Source organism: Trachemys scripta, chromosome 8 (genome assembly GCF_013100865.1).
Source record: "Trachemys scripta elegans isolate TJP31775 chromosome 8, CAS_Tse_1.0, whole genome shotgun sequence".
NCBI lineage: Eukaryota > Metazoa > Chordata > Testudines > Emydidae > Trachemys > Trachemys scripta.
Genome location: NC_048305.1, coordinates 13,759,397 through 13,783,796, shown reverse-complemented (window position 1 = coordinate 13,783,796; position 24,400 = coordinate 13,759,397). Strand labels below are relative to the sequence as shown.

General features: G+C 39.1%; 1 protein-coding gene across 11 annotated transcripts in view; it reads left to right on the top strand.

Moving 5' to 3' along the window:
* RAPGEF6 (Rap guanine nucleotide exchange factor 6) overlaps positions 1-24,400 on the top strand; it is a 226,793-nt gene that overhangs the window by 89,073 nt on the left and 113,320 nt on the right. For all 11 annotated transcript variants that reach the window (XR_004646762.1, XR_004646763.1, XM_034778388.1 and 8 more), the window contains exon 6: positions 2,090-2,233. Coding sequence is in view for 9 of the 11 variants with exons in the window: in XM_034778388.1 (XP_034634279.1) it covers positions 2,090-2,233 (144 nt within the window). In the remaining 2 variants the exon portion in view is untranslated. The remainder of the gene's footprint in view (positions 1-2,089; positions 2,234-24,400) is intronic.

The window sequence follows — 24,400 nt, the reverse complement described above, 5'->3', positions numbered from 1 at the left end:
TGTGCAACGAAGCTAAGCACCTTGTCCTAACTACTTAACAGCTCATTGGACTCTAGACAAGGGCATCAGAACAGGGAAGGCCCCGGGGGTCATGGTCGCACCACTTTTTACTGGTGGTAAGGGTGAGTGATGGGACGTAAGGGAAAGGGTGGAGAGGAGTGAGCAGGGGGCATGGCCTCAGGGGAAAGAGGCAGTGCTGGGCCTCGGGGGAAAGAGGCGGCATGGGGGCGGGGCCTCGGGAAGGGGTGGTGTGGGGAGGCGAGGCCATGGTTTCGGGCGCCGGTGGCCCCCCCACTTTTAGGAAGCTTCTGCCGTTCCTGACTCTAGAAGCATATAATACATTTAGTAAAGCACTGCATATATTGTGTGTTTGTGTGTGCGCATGTAAGATGAAATGAAGTTTAGTTAATTATTTTAGCTACTTTAATAGGACAACTTTATAAGAAGCTAAACTTCAGGATTTTGGCCATGGCCACTTTCATGGGTCTGTTTATCACTAAGTAAAAACCCAATTTTTGCTTTAGTCTTTTACCTCTGCCTTTGCAAACCTATAATAAAATCCCTGTGAAATATTGTTAAATGCTAATGGGTCACCTGCTAAGTGGCCTCCTTTTTGGTACCAGTGTGGTGTGAGGTTGAAATTTTTGTATTGTTCCCAGCTGTGATGTCAGATTTGCGTCCGCCTGGTCAGTTCACCAGTCATGAGCATAATGTCTCGTATATTGCCTTGCGAGAAAGGAAATTATACTGTCTGTTTTCAAGTGATGTTATTTTTTTCTCCGTATTTAAAAAAAAAAAAAAGTTTAAAATGTAAAGGATTATTTATATTCTCTCCCCTGACATAGAGACCTGCTGCCTCAGTTAATGTAGAATGTGAGTTGTGTTTTAACATATTCATGAATAACTTCTGTGTTATTAGTTACTTGCTTATTTACTGTCTTCCAACTCTTTGTCTCTTTTTTGTTTCCATTCCTCCTTGTACACTTCTGAACCTGAGTAAATTTACGAAGGTATACTGAGATGACTGCTAAGATTCAATAAAGCTGCCAGTCTCTGTTTCAGTAGGAATTTTTTATAGCTGTGTTTTTGAATTTCCAAATTTAAATCTTTTAAATATGTGAAATAAGAAAGTAGAAACTGCTATGTATTAAAGATCGGTTAGAAGAATTCTTTGCGTGGATGTAGCCTTATTTGTATATACATGTCTGTTCTGTTTCCTGCTGTGATATGTTTTTCCAAGACACCAGAAGGAAATGTGGAAGGATGGGCCTGCCTCTTATAGGGGGGGTGGGGGAAGGAATTGGAACAAGCTAGATACAAGTACAGTACTTAATATTGTTTACCTGTGTTCATATGTTTAAATACACTGCTTTTTAAAAATTTTTATACACAAATAAAGTTGACTGTGAAACGCTCACGGCAGTTCTATTTATTTCTTTTTAAAGTTGATTTATATTTGTTCAGTGAAGTGGTCATTAATAAAGGGTGAGATCTGATAGTTGTTGGATGGATGGGCTAGGACCTAGCTGGTCATGGACAATCCTAACACGTTTTTGAGCATGATGTACCCCGTCTACACTGCAAAGACTTTGTAAAATCATATTATATTATTTAAAACAAACAAGCCAACATGTTTTAATGAGCAACCTTGTAACCATAGGGAGTTAAAAATTTTCAAATGTATTTTTTTGAGTTGATGATGCCCCTTGAACTGAGCAATATATAATTATTTTAATTGTTATGGTTTAGTATGTGTAAGTGCAACGAGAAGTCTTTACTACTTGTAAGTGATTTTGTCTAAAGGATATGTATGCGTGTGTGTGTGGGGAGGGGGGGGGGGGGGGGGCGGACTTTTTTTTTTTAAACACTGTTTCCTGGAAGGAAACTGTGGCCTCCAGCTCATTGTAATAACATAATTTCAAGACACGTAGCATTTGCTTAAGAAATTTGTGTAGTCTGTTTCCTAAGAAAGACTTAACTGTTCTTAGCTAATGTTAATGCCTTCCTCATGAGCTTAATAAGACTCCACCGACTTTCAATAATATGGAAGAATTGGATGTTTAACCAAGATCCTGAACATGTGTTTCAGGTGGAGAATTCCAAAGACAATGAAGAGAATATCCTGCAAAGAGAAGTTCCCCTCAGGCAGTCTCGACGAAGGTTTAGGAAGATTAACCAGCGGGGAGAACGTCAGACCATCACAGACAACGTGGATGCTAGCAGTTATCTTTCGGTGAGCATGTTTTCCACTAACAAAAACGCATCAGCCTAGTTGGTTTCTCATTGTCTGAGCATTTGGGTCTTTTAGGGTCAGGGACAGAAGGAGATAAAGTGTTAGTTTGTTTTTGTTTTATCTGTAAACATTTTTCTCCTTGGAGAACACTGAGAACACTTTGGATTTTATAGCTATAGACGGCAGTTCAGGTTCAGCAGTTGAGAGCAAAAATGCTTTGGTTTATGGATCTGCTGCTGTGTTTAATAGTGAAAATGCTTAGAAGGTCATTGGTTGGTGAAGGGATTGTCCTCCTCAAAGACCTCCATGGATACTTGGTTGTTGTTTTTGTAATATCTTTAAATCAAGTACTCATCCTAAAATGTTGAGATTTGTGTTTTTCTATTCAGTTTAGATCACGTTGAAAAGTATTTTATGAAATCCCAGCTACTGTACAATATGAATGCATATCTTGATGTTTCACCTGTTTTTCAATTCGGTATAAAGATCTGAGAGTTTACTTGAAAACAGCAGAATTTGGTGAGATGAAATTATCCAGCCAAGAGGGTATTTGCCACACTAAATATTGTTAAATATATAAATCTGTATTGTGCCAAGGTAAATGCAGCTGTGATTCTCAGGCCACAATATTTTTTCTACAGGGTTCTGTTTACCACTAGTTTTGTGTAATTGCATGCTAAAATCCTGTTAGTGGTGGGTTGTATGTGTGTGGTCCACACAAAAGGTTTCGTTTGAAAGTAACTGTTCTAGATGTTTTGTTGGTTTGACATTAAATCAGATTACCATCACATCAAACAAATTATCATGAAAAATGTTCACATTACCAGAAATTATACTTTCTGCTATTTTATAATGTTGGGGTTTAAGTGGAGCCAAATTTTAATGAGTCTTCAGGCCAGGAAAAGGAAAACAAATTAAGTAACTCTTTCAAACAAAAAAATACAAAACCAAAACAAAAACCCCACAACCTTCTAGTTGGGAGGCTTGCAGAGCATTTGTAACACAATCATAAACCTGAAATTAAACTACTTTCTGACTATATTTGAGTAAGTTAGTTTTTTGGCTTGTGATTAATATTAATGTTTTTAGAAGATAATTTTAAAAACTCCAAAACATTGGCACTTCAGGGAGTATAGGTTATGTTGGCATTTGTCTTCTAAGCAGAAAGGCTATTGTTGCTGTAACAGCAAGTGTATACTTTAAGTTCAGTTTCCTGTATCTCCTCATTTCAGGATGTGTGATGTTTCTGTTCTGTGTCAAGAATTAATAAACAAACTGAGCTAGTCACCAAAGTGAGAATTTATGTTCCCTAGCTCTGGGAAATGCCTAAGGGTTTGATCATGGATGAAAGTCTAGCCTTTGTGATTGTGACAAAATATACATCTTTCTTCCTCCATTGCATTTCTATTTAAGGCTGAATAAGCACAGAAAACAGTAGTTCTCAAAGTTTTCATTCTTTGAGCACTTTGTAAGGAAGAGAGAATCTCATGAATAACAGATCCTGTGATTCTGTCTGTATGATTTTGAAGGGAACAAGGATTCACAGAGTCAGCTATTTTAGGCACCAAGTTTAATTCCATGGAGTTTGGTTGCACAAACTACATTTCTGGAAGGAAATCTGTCAGTTGGTTGTCTCAGCTGGTTAACAGCTGATTGAAGTGAAAAACCAATATCATTTATATATCATGAGCTTTTGCTACCTGTATGACAGTTTCAGATAATTTCTGTAGCAAAAAAGCTTTTCAGTGGACAAATCGACTGATGATTAAGAAATCAAAACATAATAGAATACATCTACCTGTTCCACATTCAGCAAGTAACAAAATTATTAAAAGAAAGAAAAGGGTGTGCAGATTTCACTAAATTTAGTCAAAGTTTAGTAAAATAATTAGGTAAAACATCTTGCATTAAGTAATATGGTTTCTTCTTCATATGCAGATATAAATCCCATTAGCATTGGTGTGAGTTACTTGTGCACACTGAGTAGCGAATATACTGCTAATATAAGATCATTGGTTCCCTAAGGTTTTGAAAATCTCAGATAAACCATTGACTCTCTCATAATTACCTTTTCACATTTCAGCATATCAATACATACATTTTACCATCTGACAGTAGTTCATAATTACCGTCCTTATATCTGTCTATAACACTATGCACTGGGGATATCTCTCTATATAATTGTGATTGCAGTTGCAACTTGATCAATGTCAGCTTTTCAGGAACAAATGATGAAAAAAGTACAAGCAGTAGACAATGTGTGAAAAGATTTTCAGGAATCAAACTCTTAAAAATCTTATATATTTAACTATGTTTGTGATTAAAGGTGGTGTAGAGAAACTTTGACTGTAGTTTGCAATAGGCAAGACATTGCAATAGCATCCCCCCAGAGCTGGGAAGTTGTTTACAAACGTTCCAACAAATTTGCCTCACTGACAGGATTATAATTAATAATTGCAGTATGTTATTTCACTTTTCTGCCTGAGGCTAACTGCTCTTTGATAGAGGCTGAATGTGGTTTGATAGGTCTTGTATTTAAGCCATATTTAATGAGCACGTTATTCATATTGCACTCATTGCATTACATTCAGTGTATAAATCAGTTCATTTTAGGTATTTGTATTTAAAATCCTGTAGTCCATGAGTCTTGGGGAGGCAATCTAGACCAAGGAGGGGTGGTCACGACTTGCCCTGCAACCTGCCTTACAATGCTCACACCCAGCCTACAAGCATGCAGCTCACACCCTGAAGGGTCTGTGTGCTAGACCAGTGGTCTCCAAGCTTTTTTGATCGCGCACCCCCTATCGGTAAAAAATTTGAGCACGCACCCCCTATCGGTAAAAAATTTGAGCACGCACCCCCTGCCGCGCCGGCTCTACCATTTTTGCCAAAGCAAAAAAAAGAAGAAGCAGCTGCCGCTCGGACTCCCGCCCGAACTACCGAAGCGCAAAAAAAGAAAAAAAGCGCCGCTCGGACGAAGAAAAACAAAAAACCCTCCTCCTGCCGCGCACCCCTAAGGATCCTCTTGCGTGCGCACCCCACTTTGGAGACCACTGTGCTAGACAGCACTAGTTCAGCAACTCTGACCCCAGCAAACAATCTACAGCCCTACTCTGGCTTGGTTACAACCAGCACGGTGACCCCAACACACTCCCTGTCCTCAAATAATATGGTTCATTTGTTCTTGTAAAGAGACAAAAAGCACATCACAGCTTATTAACTGGGGTTAATATACCCTTCCCTTTAAACACAGCACTGAATTGCTTTATAGTAAAAATAAAACAAATTCATTAACAATAGAACATAGATAAGGGATGCCAAGTAAAAGGAATAAATATAGGGTTACAAGCAAATAAATGTGAAAACACACATCTAAAAATCTAAAACTTAATCTAGCATGGTACAGGCTTTGTTCAAGATGGTTTCTCTGACCAGTCTTCATTCTTCCCAGCCATGGCTAGCTTCTCCTCAGTCAGGACCTTCCACAGAGGGTGAAAGATCTTTGCCAAAGCATGCTTCTCACCTATGTTCAGATTCCAGAGACTTCAAACCCCATTCCTTTGATTGAAGGGACCCATCTTTCTTAGGTTGCAAGAGCTCTGTTCCCTTGTGTCTGTCTTGAGATGGATGCCAAAGATGACTTCTGTCTTTGCTTATATCTTCCAAAGTTCAGTAACTTCGTTTCAAGAGGCGGGATGACCTCCTGCTGTTTTTTCTTCCCGTGTCTTCTCATCCCCTTGTTGATTTCTATGTAAATGAGACATCCATTGTTTTTGGTCACACGTTGCTTAATTTACATAGGTAAAGAGCTGCCATCTCTCCTGTCTGGGAGGGAACCTGTTTCTCCCTGTTTGGCCACAGACTTTAAAGCGTAATATCATTAAGTATTCATATTTCTCATATAGTATTAATACGTACTTTTCACAATGATATTGATCACCACTGTGCCATTAGCTTCCAGAAAAAAACCCTCATTTTATACGCTTGTACAATGTATACAATCAGTTGATTCAATTGTTTATCACTGGAGATTCAGCCCACCTGCCTTTATAGATCAGTAAGCCTTTGAAATGGAATCTTCTGAGGTTACCCCTCAAAGTAAAGTTTATTCAAACTGTGAAGAAGGTGACAAGTAAAGGAAGCGCTACATTCTTTCTTCCCCCACTTGTTGGTAGCTTAATAGTTTTGTTTACCTAATCTGTAAAAATGGACCTTTGTTGTCTTTGCCTGAAGACTGGCTGGTCAGAGAATCAAATACATATTCCTTTATCTAGGCAGACCTGTTTACCAACTCCCCTGACATGCCTTCCGTAATTTCAGCATATATTCATAACTTTTTATGTACACTCTGTGTATCCATTATGCATGAATATTAATGATCTGTGAGTTAGTAGTTTTCCAAGGATATCTTACATGGCATCTTTTCAGATACAGATTATAACCATAGTGAGTTGGGGTACACTGAATTGGTCAGTCCAACTGAAACTCATTACCTGATACCATTGAGTTCTTTGCCCTCTGACACTGGGATGCTCCGAAGGTCATAAGTATTCAACATAGCATTATTTGTGTGAGTTTTTGACTCTGAGGGTATGTCTACACAGAGATTAAAAAAACCTGCAGCTGGCCTTGGTCAGCTGACTCAAACTCATGGGGCTTGGGCTGCCGGGCTGAAAAATTGTTGTATAGACATTCGGGCTTGGGCTGGAACCCAAGCTGTGGGACCCTGCGAGGGTGGAGGGTCCCAGAGCTCGAGCTCCAGCCCAAACCTGAAACTATACAACGATTTTTCAGCCCTGCAGCCCGAGCCCCTCAAGCCCAAGTCAACTGATGCAGGCCAGCTGCAGTAGTGCTGCGGGTCTTTTATCCTTGTGTAGACATAGCTTGGATGCTCTCTGGCACATGTAACCTTTTAATTTCTAAGGGTATGTCTCTATTGTGCATGTGCACGCGCACGCATACACACACACACACACGTGTATTGTTAACTTGGGCTAACATTGTAGTGAAGACACAACTTCAACTAATAACTCAAGTTGGCAGCTTGAATTCAACCCCAGGTATTGTATAGGCTGTAACTCAAGCTGCTAACCCTAGTTAAATGCCATTTGCATTGTCTGCACTGCTAATGTAATCTGAGTTAGCTACCCCAAATTAATAAAACACCTCTTCTTCCCCCTCCTCCCCCCCGTGAAGACTTAACCTAGAACTAAACTTTTATTTGTTCATGATTCAGAGTTTCTGTTGGTTTACCCCAGTCTAAAACTCTTTCCCATAGGCTCCCTTGTGTTATTCCTATGCATAGGGACTCTCCATGTTGCCCCCTTAACCTCTTAAATATGCAAATTTCTGTACATTAAATGCAGTGTGACTCATGATTAAGAATAAGGTTAATCTTTGTTTTTATAAAACATAACTTAAGTGCCACTGTTCAGACACTTGAGTTTGCAGCTGCTGCATGTATGGAACTCCTATTCATGTCTGAGGAAGTTTTATACACAGAGCAGCTGCAGATCTAGTCCCATATTAGTCATTTGTCTGCCAAATAGTTTAATTTAACTTTATTAAAGTATTCTAAACTCTTAATTTCCTGATGACTGTTACTTGGTATTATGGGGAAAAGCACTAGAAGCTAAGAGGGTTATTTCAGTAAACTACATGAATTTACAATAATTAAAATGCAAATTGCAATACAAGTACAGAGTTCCTTTTGCATTTTGCTTATATTGCCTTCTCTGTGCATTCATATTTTTCCTCTTAATGTAGGTGATTTAAACAGTGGATAAAGGAAAAAAAAATGGACCAACATTGGCCTAGTTAATTTAGTTTTGTGAAAGTGGAAGTTTGCATGTTTGTTTGTATAGTTTACAGATTATTTTCTAAGTATATCCTTGCAGGTTCTTAGAGTTGTCACAGCAATATTTCTACTCTCTGGAAATAGCTGTTTTTTTTCCCCCCAAACCGGATGAATAACTGATTATATAATGGCAAGGTTTTATACCTCCCTTTCCCTCACTCACGTGGAAGACGTTTTACCATTTTACATAGCTTTGTACTCTCTTTATAAACAGACATGAATTCATCTTCACAGTACTTCTGCTAGGTAGGTACACTTATCCCCATTTGGCAGGTGGGCAGGCTGAGACAGAGACCAAGGAGACACGGCAGATCAGTAGCAGCAGTAGTTCCCAGTCCAACACTCAGTGTGATGGACAGTGTTACCAGCGTTCTTAATTTACAAAAATAATCATCCCAATCGGCATAGATGGAATATGCACTAAATAATTTACAGTTTGTTTTTTATAATCTGTTTCATAAGGGTAGTCATTTATTTAGTAAGCATTTCTGATAGATGTGGAAAAACTACAACCAGGTCACAACAATTTACATGTTTCAGGGGGACGGGTCACTATGTCAAAAGTACAGCTTATGTAAAATTTAGCTTTAATAATACATAATTCATAATCTAATGGCATATGGTTGTTAAAAAAATGTCTGTCATTATGTGGCAGCAGCTAGGATGTTTTTTACATGTAACATTTTAAATATGTTGTTGTAGTCAAGTTGGTCCCAGGATACTAGAGAGACAAAGTGGGTGAGGTAATATCTTTTGTTGGACTGATGTCTGCTGATGAGAGAGACCAGCTTTTGAGCTTACACAGAGCTCTTCTTCAGGTCTAGTAAATGCATGCTTGGTCTACACTAAAATTACATTGACCTAACTCTGTAAGCATCTACACTGCAGTGTTGCTCCCACCGATGAAAGTCTCCCACTACACTGAATTAATAACTCCACCTCCATGAGAAGCATAGTACTTGGGTTGATGTAGTTAGGTCACTAACAGTGTAATGTAGACACTGCATTGCTTACATCAGACTGTTCTAGCTGTCAGTCCCTGGTGCCAGACAGCCAGAGCCCCACCACACCAGAGCTCGGGCTGTCAGTGCCCCACACTGACAGTTAAATTGGTGCAAGAGCTCCTAGTGAGGAGGCGCACCACTGACAGAAGGAGCTAGTGTGGACGTGCAAAATCAATTTAATTACTGCAGGCGCTGTACATCAATGTAACTTAAGTTGACTTAATTTTGTAGTGTAGACTTGCCCGTACTCAGAGCATCACAGCAAAATACAAGGTAGAACAGATTGTTTAGCAGAAGTAGTTCACCTTGAATGGCCCCTTGAAATGTGTGTTAAGTGGCCTGTTAACACCTCTCCCGTCATTTGGGGTAGGGCGAAGCTGTGGGATGGGTTTAGTGGACTGTAGACTGTTGTAATAAGCCATAAATCCAGTCTCTCCATTCAGTCCATGTTTGTTAGTGTCTAGCAAAGTTATGAATTAACCTCCTAAGCCAGTGGTTCTCAAACTGGGGACTTTGCCTCCAGCATTTATAATGGTGTTTTATATAAAAAAGTGTTTGTTTTTAATTTATTGGGGGGGGGGTCTCACTCAGAGGCTTGCTATGTGAAAGGGGTCACCGGTACAAAAGTTTGAGAACTACTGTCCTAGGCTTGTCTTTTGAAGATGTTTTGAAGGTTTTCTTTGAGGATTTCAAAGGAAACCTGTACAACACTTTCAAAAGATTAGCCTGGGAGGTAAATTTTATTTAGCTGTGACACTGAGTATGTTTCCCGGACCTGAAGAAGAGCTCTGGGTAAGCTCGAAAAATTCTCTCTCTCACCAACTGAAGTTGGTCCTATAAAATATATTACCTCACCTATCTTGTCTCACATTTTAAATATAAAAATTTAATGGAAATAATACATACTGCAATGATACAATAAATTATCAAATACACAAGTATCTACCAAGAAGTTGTGATCACTTACATCTCAACCTTTTCCTTATTAATAGCTCAGTACTGTATATTTTAAACTAACATTGCCCTTTCTCTGAAAGACAGCAGTTTTTTAACTCTTTTATAGTAAGTGGGTGAGAAGGTATAAGAGATGTAGCACAATCTTGGCATTTCTTTGGGATGTTTTCTTAATCATAGAAAGCATAGAAATATATGACTAGAAGGGATTTCAGTCTAGTCCCCTGCACTGAGGCAGAACTAAGTCCACGGAAAGCAGCAATTCCTGTGTTTGGGCAGCATAGGCAGTGCTCCCTCTCTATGCCCCAGGGGTATAAATTGCCATAAAGTGAAAAGTGGGGGGAAACAGGGCACAGAATCTTAGAATCATAGATGTGAGAGGGTCATGTGAGACAGTATGAAAAGCATTACTAAAGTCGAGATACTGTACGTGACATCTACTGCTTCACCCCCCTCCCCTCCCTCATCCACAAGCCTTGTTAATCTGTCAAAGAAGGATATTAGGTTGGTTTGACATAATTTGTTCTTGACAAATCCATGTTAACTGTTACTTTGCCTTTATTTTCTTCTAGGTGCTTACAAATAAATTGATTTGATTATTTGCTCCATTATCTTTCTGGGTACCAAAGTTAAGCTGACTGGTCTAGAATTCCCTGAGTTGTACTTATTCCTCTTTTTATAGATAGGTACTATATTTGGCTTTTCCAGTCATCAGGTATCTCTCCAGTCCTCCATGAGTTCTCAAAGATGATTGCTAATGGGTCAGAGATCTCTTCAGCCAGCTCCTTAAGTATTCTAGGATGTATTTCGTGTACTTTAATATTCACATCTCTTTTAAATAATATTCTTGGCGACATGTAGAGGTATCCATTTTTACAGCAATCTGCTAATGAAGAGTACTTGAGTGGCAATTTTCTTTTACTTGAAAATGTTCTTTTACTTAATGTACAATATATTTAATGTAATTCTATTCAGAGGATCTTGTTGTTAATCTAGAATATCTTGTAATTGGAAGAGGACATATCACTTGTTTGGGCAGTAGGGGAATAAGAACTAGCATACCGGATCAGAACTAATCCAGTACATTCTCTCTACCCATGCAAGATGCTTAATCTAGGTGTTTTGTAATCTGTTTTAACTATAATTTCAGCCAATTTTACCTGGTCCTGAAACATGGCTCACTGATCTGTAGTTCCCAGGATCACCCCAACCACCATTTTGGGGGCGAGGGGTTGTTTTTTGTTTTTAAAAAGATTGGTGCAGCATTTGCTACCCTCTAGATATATGGAATAGTAATCTGTTCGCCATTCTTAAATTCCTTCAGAACTCTCAAGCAAATATCATCCAGTCCTTATAATGTATTGCTCTTCTGTACTTCAGTTTGTTCCAGCGGCTTGTCTTTTGGCACTTCAGACTTCGACAGTGTCTCATCTTTATTACTTGAAGAGTAAGGGTGAAATCCTGACCCCAAGGAAGTCAATGGGAGTTTTGCCATTGACTTCAATAGGGGCCAAGATTTTACCTTAGGTATCTCATCAGCATCCTTTGAAGTGAAGACTAATGCAAAGAGGTAATTTAGCTTCTCTGTTTTTGATATTTGTTTTTTTGTCATAGGAACTTTGAAGAGCCCATCTAACATAGTGAATGCCAGTGAAAATGAGGTAGGATCAGAGACTAAAATAGGGAAAGAACAAGTTAAAAATTACATAGACAAGCTGTCATCAAATCACCTCAGTGTCTGATGAAATACATCCTAGAATACTCAGGGTGCTGGCTGAGGAGATATCTGAGCCATTAGCGAGTATCTTCAAAAAGTCATGGAAGATGGTAGAGAATTCAGAGGACTGGAAAATGGCAAATATAATGCCAATCTATAAAAAGGGAAATAAGGACAACTTGGGAAATACAGACCAATCAGCTTAAAAACCTGGAAAGTTAATGGAGCTAATAATTAAGCAATCGATTTGCAAACACCTAGAAGATAATAAGGAAGGTGATAAGTAATAACATAGATTTGTCAAGACAAATTGTGTCAGACCAACCTAATAGCTTTCTTTGACAGGGTAACAAGCGTTGAGGATGTGGTAGAAGCGGTAGATGTGGTATATCTTGACTTTTAGTAAGACTTTTGATACCGTCTCGCATGACCTTCTCATAAACAATCTAGGGAAATACAACATAGATGGAGCTACTACAAGGTGAGCGCATAACTGGTTGGAAAACCGTTCCCAGAGTGTAGTTATTTAGTGGTTCACAGTCAAGCTGGAAGAGCATATCAAGTGCAGTCCCACAGGGATCAGTTCTGGGTCTGGTTCTGTTCAATATCTTCATCAGTGATTTAGACAATGGCATAGAGAGCACACATATAAAGTTTGTGGACGATACCACGCTGGGAGGGGTTACAAGTGCTTTGGAAGGTAGGATTAAAATTCAAAATGATCTGAACGAACTGAAGAAATGGTGTGAAGTGAATAGGATGAAATTCAATAAGGACAAATGCAAAGTACTCCACTTGGGAAAGAACAATCAGTTGCACACATACAAAATGGGAAATGACCTGCCTAGGAAGGGGTACTGTGGAAAGGGCTCTGGGGGTCACAGTGGATCACAAACTAAATATGAGTCAACAGTGTAACACTGTTCAGGGGGAAAGGTGGGGGGAAGAGCAAACATCCCAGAATGATGTTTGCATCAGCAGGAGTGTTATTAGTAAGCCATAAGAAGTAATTCTTCTGCTTTACTCTGCGGTGATTATGCCTCAGCTGGAACATTGGGTCTAGTTCTGGGTGCCAGATTTCAGGAAAGATGTGGACAAACTAGAGAGTCCAGAGAAGAGCAACAAAAATAATTAAAGGTTTAGAAAACATTACCTATGCGGGCACACTGAAAAAATTGTGTTTTTTAATCTGGAGAAAAGAAGAGGGGGCATGATAACAGTTTTCAAGTACATAAAAGGTTGTTACGAGAAAGAGGGAGGTAAGTTGTTCTCATTAACCTCTGAGGATAGGACAAGAAGCAATTGGCTTCTAAACCTTCCTTGCTGCAATTGGTTTAGGCTGACCAGACGTCCCGATATTTAGGTGTTTGTCCCACGTCCTGACCGATCTTTGGTCGGGATGCAGTTTGTCCCAATATTTCGCTCTGCCAGCAGCACTGGTGTGTGTTTTTTTTTTTTTTTTTTGCTCTGCCGGTGGACCCTCCCTCCATGTGTCCCGATATTTTCTTCCTCTCATCTGTTCACCCTAAATTGGTTGCACATAAGGAAGAACTTCCTGACTGTCAGGGTGGTTAAGCACAGGAATAATTGCCTTGGGAGGTTGTGGAATCTCCGTTATTGGAGATTTTTAAGAGCAGGTTAGACAAACACCTGTCACAGATGGTCTAGATAATACTTAGTCTGCCATGAGTGCAGAGGACTGGACCAGATGACCCCTTGAGATCCCTTCCAGTCCTATAATTTTACAATAGTCACTTATATCTTCTAACTTAGATGTTAAACATTTTGTCTGCTATAACGGCTCATGCTCCTTTCCATGGATTACATGTATTAGTAGATAGGTCTTCAGCGTTTGTAGATTTGTTGAGAACATATATTGGGGAAGAACCCAAGCAAAAACGCATGGCAATTGTTAGGTGTTTGCATTTGTGGCCTATTCATGTCATTTTAAATTATTAATTTTTATTTGTGCGGGCAGAAAGAAGTTGCATCTGTGGTGTCTTCATTTCCTGAGCTGTCTAGAAGGAACAGACTACTTTATCTTTTTTTTATGCACTAGATCTAAATTAAGTCTGCAGTTTGCATGCCATGTTAATGCTTACAGGGAAGAGAATGTGTGTCTGGTTTATAGGCACGGCCACAGTACATTTCACAAAAATGCAACAAAATTTGTCTGAAGACAAGAGACTGCTGAATCTGTGAGCTAGAAACCAGAATTATTGCAGGGCTGACATGCTTGTCTTGGAGAACGAGGGGGGGAAGAAGGACTGATAGTTGTATCACTTACAGAGTCCTGTTAACTGATGGTGTCAACTGTTAGAGGAAACTGCTTGTCTGGCTAAATGCCAATTCATTGGCTAAGAGAGGCAGAATAGAACAGGTTTAAAATGGCATCCAAGATTACTGCCCAAGGAAGAAGATAAACTGTCTAATACTCAGTGATGATTTTGCCATGATGGCTTCTTTATTGTACCTTTTCCTTTATTTTTAAGGGAGGGAAGGACCACCAAATAAATGTTTGTAATAATCAAGTTTTCAATTATTTTATTGTCTGTATTTATTAATTTTTCAGTGCTGATTCTGTTAGTTGTATCAGCTGCTCCACCATCAAATACTTGTCGATGGCATAGTATGTCACTGGTTATGATTATCATCAGCAGGAACTTGAATGCTCAAAGGTGCAATGCATTACATTTTTTTGGGTAATTTGCATAAACCACAGGTGCTTTCCAGACGGCCAGCCAAATCAATTAATGTGTGTGTCTGCAGTCTGCAAAACATTGACGGTTATGAAATATTACTACATAGAGTAGAAAAACTATATTTAAAATCCTATTTTGTATCCTTAAAGGTTTACTGTCAAGTAATGAGACAGAATATGTAGCTTTCAAAATAGCTCATTTTGATATTTTGAAAACGATATACTGTTATTAAATGTCCTTCTGGTAATCTCTGTATGTATTGTCTTTAAAATTGATCTTCCCAAAATGAAAATTGTTTAAAAAAGTGACACATAATTAGTGCAACCCCAATACATTCATAATATAGTATTCATACCCTTAGTGCTTTAGATTTTACAGATTATCTATCTATCGATCTAGATTGTATATAAAATCACTGTGTCTGCTGCAGAAATCCAACCAGCTCTGGGGTGAAACGTGCACCTACTTAATGGCATACAAGAATACTACGTAGCAAGTGAAGAAAACTATATCCAATTGAAACTGCAGGGAATTTATTTTAGACTGGCACCTGTATTTACTCAAATTGGAATTTCGCCAGGTTCCTAGAATTAACAGTCCTCCCTTCTTTCAAAAATATGTCAGGATATATTTTAATGATCATGTATGTCAGCAGCTGTTTCTTATATCACCTCTGAAAGATTGCAGAGTTTCCTAAATGTTGGGTAGGACATTTTTATCACAGACTCAGAGGTGAAGCTCGTTATTGACTGAATCACCAGCATTAGGCCTTTAAAAATGTTGAGTTGCTGTGGGGAAGGGAGTGGTTTGGGGATTTCTGCTAGGGTGACGAACCTCGACTTTACGTCAGTCTTTATCTTTCACGTCTCTTTTGATTTATATCTCTTGTCACAGGCTAGTTCCTTATTCTTGTAGGCATCAACATATTTGAAGTCCCTCTGATTGCTGTAAGGGAGGAGGAGCTTTCTCTCTTCTCCCTCCTGTGAGGGTAAGCACAGGTCTCTACTATTCTGTTTTTCTCTGGCCTCATTCCTAAATAATTCCAGCATTTACCTTTGCTGCTGCTTATGCTTCTTCAAGTGTCAGCCTGAAATTAACGTAATTCTGGAGGACGGGGTTCTGAATATGGAACAATCTTGTTCATTTCACTAAGTTAATATTTGCCATAGTAATGCACAATAGCAGATGCCCCGGTATTGTCTGCATGCTAACTCCAGAAGACAATGCTCATTAGTTTACATTTATTTCACATTTGTATTGGAAAGACTGCCATATAGTTTCACAATCATAAAGCATTCAAAATTTATTTTAAAGTGAAATCTTAAATTCTGTGGAAATTGATGACTTAGGACCCCAAATTTTCCAGGGAAACCTTCCTATTTCCCAGTGGTAAGTGGACTAGGGAATTCTCCAATCCTTGACCATACTTGCAGCACTTTGTGTCTTCCTTGTGGGAGGGAGGTACTAGTCCAGCCTGCTCTGATTTACTTAGTTCACATATTGGCATGAATATCTTTCCAACATTTACCTTTTGCTAAATTAAAAATACACAAGAAATACAAATTCATAGCATACCTAATAAACTGTCCATACAATAAAATGTTTACCTACAATAATAATAGGAACCTCTGAACCATCTGTTTCTTCCAAATCTATTTCTTCCCTCCCCACCAGCCACAACTCTTTACTCACTCCCTCTCCAAATACCTGAGGAAAAAAGAGGGTCTGTATAGCAGGCCCGGAAGGTTGACAAATCTATGCTCTGAACCGCTGAAGGGACTGTTTCGGAGTCATATTCCTCATAGAAAACGCCTTGCCAGCAGCTCTTTCATATGTAAAACAGACTGGGACTCTAGCTCAAGCACCTCCACTTATCACAATTGTAGTACATCACATATAGTGTTGGTGGGGAGAGGCAATCCTATAGGCCTATAAAATGGATTGTCAGACTTTTTGGAAGCCTTAAATCCTTGTCTTTGTGACTTTGTCAGATCCTTGACTTCTCTGAAACCTTACTTCACTGTAGTTGTATTTTTAATTGGTGTATGAGCTGCTTTTCGTAGAAAAGTCTTGACCACATTTCCTTTAGAGATGTTACATACTTTATACGGATACTGCACTTTGTTTTGGTTTTCTTTTTATTTCCTCCCCATGGTTGTTTCTGTTCAATATGATGTATTGGACTAAACCAACCCAATTATGCTCTCATCTGTAACTAGCACAGCCTTTTCTTTTATGCATCGGCTTATCATAATGTGGTTAGAAATGTTTTTGTATTCTTAGGCTGAAAAAGAATGTAAAGTTGAGTGCTTCTTCTGATGTTGCACCCCATAATGCTTTATGGAAATATGCTTATGAAAGTAAATATGACATAACTGGAATATGTTTTATGTTGGATAGGCCATGTAACATATCTCTGCAAAGGTTATGATCTACTGGATATATTCATCCTATTTATATGCATGTATCATTTTTGTATTCTAAGTTATGAATATTGGCTGTGTACTTGTTTGATTTTAAGTAGCCTTAGTAAGGCATTTGGTTAGCTTCTTAAGAAAGGAATTTGCAAGTTAAGTGCCCAATCAAGAAACACTTAACAGACAATAGACCTTGGAAGACTCCAATCCACATAAGAAGTCTACCTGGGGACTTTCAAGGTAGCATATAAGCAATGGCTGCCACCTATAAAGTTCTGAGTCATGCATGGACATGTGACTTGCCCATGTGACTCCAAAACTCCATCTTGCAGCTGGGTTCTGCATAGGAGAGAGGAAGGGGTCTCCACCCACAAGAGAGAGTTTATTTAAGCCCCTGGGAGACTCCTCCATTTGGTCTTCAGCTGGCTCAAGAGAGAGCCTCTCCACCCCCAAAGGATACCTTAAAGAAACTGGAACAAAGGACAGTAACCACAGGGGTGTGAATGGTTGCTGGGCCCAGACTAGAAGGAGACTAGTCTGTAAAAGAAGCTTACTGGAGCATCTCCGAGGGTGAGATTTCATCTGTTACCACTTTCCTATGGTACTAGGCTTAGACTTGTTTTGTTTTATTTTGCTTGGTACAGTAATTCACTTTGTTCTGTCTGTTACTACTTGGGACCACTTAAATCCTATTTTTGTATTTAATAAAATCACTTTTTACTTATTAATTAACCCAGAGTATGTATTAATACCTGGGGGGGTGGGGCAAACAGCTGTGCATATCTCTCTATCAATGCTATAGAGGGCAAACAATTTATGAGTTTACCCTGTATAAGCTTTATACAGGGTAAAATAGATTTATTTGGGATTTGGACCCCATTGGGAGCTGGGCATCTGAGAGTTGGAGACAGGAATACGTCTTAAGCTGTTTTCAGTTAAGCCTGCAGCTTTTGGGGGATGTTTTGGGTCTGGGTTTGTAGCAGGCTAGCGTGTCTGGCTCAAACAGGCAAGGTTCTGGAGTCCCAAGTTAGCAGGGAAAATGGGTTAGAAGTAGTCTCAGCACATCAGTTGGCAGTCCCAAAGGAGTTTCTGTGAATCCAACCCGTCACACTCCTGACTTTGCCTATATCAACCAATTGGAAGCCATACGTGATGTTCACTAAAGGGCTAAGCTAATTTTAATTGTGTAGACTTTGCTTTCATGCAAATTGAAGAGAGGAAAAAAAACAATATAACTAAACTGTTGGTATGTATGGCAAACATATTTTTATTGGTATTATTAAATCTAAATATTAATTTTAGGAAGACTTCTTTAATGTCTCTAAAATCAAGTTTTGGGGCGAGATTGTGGCAAGTCCTGTGCAATTTTCACTGCATATCACAATTCAGAAAATAATTTAGTGCATGCACAGGCATTTGGTTTGGTTGGCTTGCAGAGTTTGGCACTAGAACCACTGTGTAACATAATAGCTGTGAGCTAGAAGAGTATCCTAGTATGGCCATAGAACTGGTTTGGAGCCAGATTTTTCTTACCAAGCTTAACTGTGTCCTGGGTTTTACACTTGGCCTGTGTAAACCTTGCTATTTCAGATGTGTTTGACAGTCCTTGATATGAGGGAATTGGACTGTTAGTATGCTTGTTTCCTGGCCAATACCTACTTCTCTTTTCCATATCACACTTGTTTCACATTAATAATCTCACCCAAGGTTTTGGGAGACTTGAGTTGTACATGTATGGTTATATGTTAGGGTTGATTTGAGGTATTAGAACCACTTCAAACATTGAAAAAGAAGCCTTCATGCTCTCCAAAAGATTGATTTATATCTACTTTAAACTCTGTTTCTGTGAAGTACCTGCTAGGAATTGCGGGAGGGTTCTGAAGATTCAGGGTCCCTAGGAGCCTAGGGTTATCTTCAATATACACAAATTGTTGTTTTTTTATTTTTTTAAAGTACCAAATTTCTAAAATCTATTGGGTTTGAGAAGTTCTTAGTGTTTCTATGCACATGGAAAAAGTAGAATAGCTGTTCAAAGTAAAATGTTTTCTGAAAGTAGTCAATATATAAATTCAGTCTGGGGCGTTGAGCTAGGGGGCTACTTGGTTGCTGTTCGGAAGCAACAGGAATGAGAAATTCACAAGTTTGAAACCACAGATATGATGGACTATCAACAAATGCTCATTAGATTGGAGGGGTCCATTACCTAGCAATTACCTTGGATTGTGGGTGCTAGGTCTGAATTTGGGACTTAATCCATGTTGTTCCCTTTCATTTTATCAGAGCCCCTCCTACTTTTTCATTTGCCACTCCAGACAAATGCTATATTCTTCTAAAGCTTGCCCACCTAGCCACAGTGTCTGCATTGGTTGCAGCCATATCCTTCTTGTCAGTTGTTTTCTGGGATGTGGCAAACCTCCACTCATGTAATTGCCTCAGGTGCAGGATACCGGCAAGTGCCTAGAGTAGGCTAATGTGTTTCCTTACATTTTGGGGGAGTTCTCATTTGCGCAGCAGAGTTAGGGAGCAGTCAGAAGGGGAAGAGTGAGCAACAAAATCTTGTGGGTTAGCTCGCTGGCTTGGCTGACAGGAAAAGGAGAAAAACCAAGTGTCTGTAGTGTCTGAAACCACATCCCTGGAAAACAGTAAAATTCATCTTTAATATAAATATACATTGTAACTTTTAGAAGTCTACAAAGTCAAATGGGTAAATAACCACAGACTAATTATGATTCTTGTATGCTCAGGGATAATAAACGTGGCTGGCGGACCTCTTGCAAAAATAGCAATTGTAAACTAGAGAATATGCACATAATTGGATGCTGTTTGAGCTTCATCAAAATCTTTCATTGACTTCTAATCATTATATCACTATTTTGCAAACTTATTTATAATGTTCCAGAAACTCAGGTTGCTTTCTCCTAATTGGAGTTCTTTATTACTTTCAAATCAATGATTTCTGAATAACGTATCAAATAGTGCACTTGTTGAAACATCTTTTACGGAGTATGAAAAAAAAATATGAAACTCTAATGTGAAGGAACATTCGCAAGGTTGATAGACCCGGAATGTGACCTAGGCTACCACAATACAAATGATTAATAATTTCTGCATATGTAGAGATGTGCATGCATTTTCAGAATAAATGTCTTATAGTCCCTTATAAAATAAGTTGCAGCAGGCTAATACTTGTAAACAACCCGACCATAATAAAGCAGTGTTTGCTGATAGTGGGGGTGAGGGGAAGTAATCCATACAGGGAAAAAAAAATCCGTTTCAGGTTTCCAAAGCAGTGGTAATCAGTGAGGAAAATGATATAGAAAATATTTGAAGTGGCCTTTTAATGATTTTAACCTTATCTAGGAAGTTTCTGTCATCAGAGTATTTCAGTTGTAAATTCTTTTCTTGGAACAGAACATTGTTGGTACCCCAAATTGTTCAAGAGACAAATTGTGATAATTGGTTCATCAGAACCTGAGAGCTGTCTACAATAAAATGTTGTGTTATGTACTTTTTGCTTTTGTTTAAGCTATTTAAAATATATGTGACTTTTAAGAGATGGACAGTGCTTTTGTTGGTGAAGGTAGGGTGGTTGGGTGTTTTTTTTTTACTGCAGTCTCAAATTTAGAAATGCTAACTAATGTCACAATTAGTTGAGAACTAGCCGAGGAGACTGTTCAGATGCATATTGTGTTGTTCAAGGGTTCCATTTTGAGACTGAACAAGAGTAATATACTGTGATGGCAAAATCTTAAATGCTGTTCTTGTGAGCATTCTAATGCTCACAAGAACAGACACGTTCTAAGATTTTCAATATATTGGGCTGTATTCAAACCAGGTCCAGAAAACAAGTTTTGGATCCAACCTGCAATCCAATATGTAGTGGTAGGCTCAGCTCACGCAACCTTCATAGTCCCTCCCTCTCTGATTCCTGATTTCAGCAGGGAAGCGGTGTAGGGACAGAAGGTTTCAGTTGTAGCCCATCTCTGCTCAAATAGTTGAAATTATTTTTTTTTAATTGAAATCCATGGTAGAGGTGCTTCCCCCACCCCAATTGTTCTTGTTTGTTATGCTGATCATAATGCTACATGAGTATGTGGATAGAATATATGTATATAACAGACATACAAGTCTGTAGAAGAGAGCAGCAATTTATAAAAATTCGAATTAGTTTTATAAAATATATAAATGTCAAGTGCTCTGAATGGGAGGTGACCTTTTCATGTTTAACGCAACAGCTGAAAAAAGATGAGTAGTGTAGCTACCAAGGCTGCAGGGAAATTGAATTCATGGTGCCTTTTTATTGTTCCTTCTGTACCGTTGATTCTAATTTTAGAAGCTTACATCACTTTAGTTATGATGACAGCCGCCCTCCCTCACTTAGCATAGATCATATTTTCATACTGCTTATGAATCCTCCCTATCCTTTCAATAAGATTTTTCTACAGCATGTTAGTAAGCATTTAGCTGCTGTGGAAACTGATGCACATAAGTAACCAATAGCAGAACGCAATGTTGCCCTAAAGACCTGAGGGAAGCTAAGTCCTATTTCCCTTGTTCAGAAGGGTGAGGAATAGGGTGGAGAGTTGTTTTAAAAACAGGAATTCCTGAAGTTCTAATGGGAGGCTAACCTTGCCACAAAATACAATGATTCATTTAAAATGCTTAAGTTAAATGTGGGGGAGGGGGAAAGGGAATCAGACACGCATGCCAGCAGTACTAAATCAGGGCAGTGTGGGGATGCTTCCAGCTTGTGCTGCAGCATCTGCCACTGTATATAGCATTCTACCATCATCACTCCCTTCATTTTCCAAAAGATGTAAAGTCCTCAAATATATGATGCTAGTCCCTTGATACTGGTACTGTTAACATTAGAATATTTGTATATTAGGCTGTTGTACTTGGAAATTAATACCTGCAAAGCCAGAGAGCAAAATAAACTAATTTAGGCTCAAACCCCTTTGCTTCAGTTTGTGAAATGGCAGATTGCTTTGCAACCGGCTGGTTTTAACCCTCAAACCCCTCCCCCCCGTCCTACTTGGTGGTAGGGTATAGTAATTACTGTACGCAAAGAAAATGGCAGAGAGAGAACGCCTTTATAGCTGACTACTTCTGCCATGCCTCTTTGCTTGAAGTGGGTGCTCAGTTATACTAAAAGTCACTCTGTGACTTGTTCTGGTCTTTGGTCCTAAAAGTCCAGCAGTCATAGCCAGCACCCTTCCTTTTGCTGGGCATGCAAGCAACTATCTTGCCTTTTCAGCTAGTGCATGCAGGTTTTAATATCACTGCTTGCCTTCACTGCACAACTGCAATATTCAAACAACTGGCATTTCTTGGATTGATCTGGGAATAGTAGTAACTATTGGGGGAGGTATCTTCTGGTGTCAGCTGTGAAATATACATGATTTTTGCATAATTTCAATTGGTGGGATCTCTTTAAGCAAAGAGGAGAAACCTCTAATCCAATTTAAATTAAATATAAATTTAAAAGATCCAAATAAGTGTCTTAGTGCCATTTTTTTTTGTTTAAAAATCCTATTCTTCAATGATTTAGTCTTGTTAAATAAATCTCCATGTTCTGATTGTCTAACAGGCGGAGTGGGAAAATTCTGATACATTTATGGGTGGATAAGAAGAATGCTATGCATAGAAATAATCCTATGGAGTGATATTCCAAATATGAAAATAAAAGCATCATTGAGAAACCAGGAAGGATTTTCAGGAAGCACAGATCAAGATTTTTTTTTTTTTTAAATAAGGCTTTTATATGCAATGAAAAATTGGGATTCATCTTAAAATGAGAAACAAAATACTGTTTCTGGTTTTACCACATGTTTCTTAAAATTCTATTTTGGTTGAGATCACTATTAAACAATCTCCGCAAAAGATTTTTCCTCAAGTCACTGTTGTATTGTGATCTGACGTTTATCTTCAACAAATCATTGTAAAAGAACTTGTGGCACTGTACCATAAGGCGCTTAGGCTAAAAAAAAAAATTCTCCAGTATAGAATTAGGTCAATTTTTTCACCCTGTTCATAGCTGTTAGGCTGGCAGGTTTGCATGCAGGGTCTCGGATTCATTCCCTAGAGAACTGCAGTAGCTTCAGTCTGATTGGTAGGAATAGGAAAAGGATGATGTCATCTTCACTTAAAGACAAAACTAGAAGGAAATAGAATTTTGTTCCCATTATTGAGCTTGTGTTTACAGTAGTTGTAAAATATGGCATTCACTCCAAAATCTTTAGTGGATTGAATTTCATGCACAATGCAGCAATTTAAAATGCAGTTGTGAGATGAATATCTCTTGTTTAGCTGGACAAGAGAATTTGTGTGCTATCAGTGCACATGTAGACAAGGGGAGAGGCTTCCTTTATTATTTTTTTATTTTTTTTTAATTGTAATTATAGTAATTGTAGTGAAACAAGTAATACAACCCAGAAGAGTTTGGACATTCCCTAATTATTACTGAAACTGAAAGGTTCTTATTAGTGTGGCTGTAAACCTGATGTTTATATTCAAAATGCTGTAGAGCAGCATGGCATGAATCATTTCAAAAGGTATAACACACTTTATAGCAATGAGGCTGATGTTGTCCTGTAGCCTGCTCTGCTGCAATACTGTGGAAAGAATAGTGAATTGAATTTTCTCTGCCTGGTGGTGCTTAACACTTCAAGGGTGGAATATTTATCTAAAATTCCTTCATCGTGTAAAACAGGAAAAGATTTTGGCTCTGTGTGAGAACCTTATAAATAAATACATGCTAGATGTCAAATAAGTCGCAGTTGTTTCCCTCTTGATGTTACAAAATCAAAAATATTAATTGCATCTTTAAAATATTTTTAGCCATTTTTTCATTGTTTGACAAAATTGGTGGTTTTAAGAATGTGATACAAATTATTTGTCTTTCAAGATAGTTTTGGAAAGTGAGCTCATCTCATAGTTGAGTTGAAAATATAGAAGAGTCATATACTCAACTCTAACCTTCTTTGATACGGCCTTGTTCTGGAAAGCAAAGTGGAAGTAGAGTCATAGTACCCATAAGTAAGGTTGCCAGGCGTCTGGTTTTCAACTGGAATGCCCTAGATCCACGCGGCCCCATAGGCACATGGACGTCCAGGGACGCTCTGCGTGCTACCTCCGCCCCTCATGCCGGCTCTGCAGCTCCCACTGACCAGGAACCGTGACCAATGGGAGCTGTGGGGGCAGCACCTGTGGGCGCAAGGGCAGCGTGCGGAGCCTCCCTGGCCGCCCATGCGCCTAGGGGTGGCAGGGACCTGGCTGCTGCTTCCTGGGAGCTGCAGTAAGCACCGCCAGGACCCCGTACCCCCTCCTGCATGCCAATCCCCTGCCCCAGCCCGGAGTCCCTCCCACACCCAAACTCCTTCCCGGAGCTGCCCCCTCCTCCCCCCAAATCCTGCCCCAGCCCAGAGCCCCCTCCTTCACCCCAAACCCCTCAGCCCCACCCCAGAGCCTGCACCCCCAGCTGGAGTCCTCATCCCTCACCCCCCGGCACCCCAAC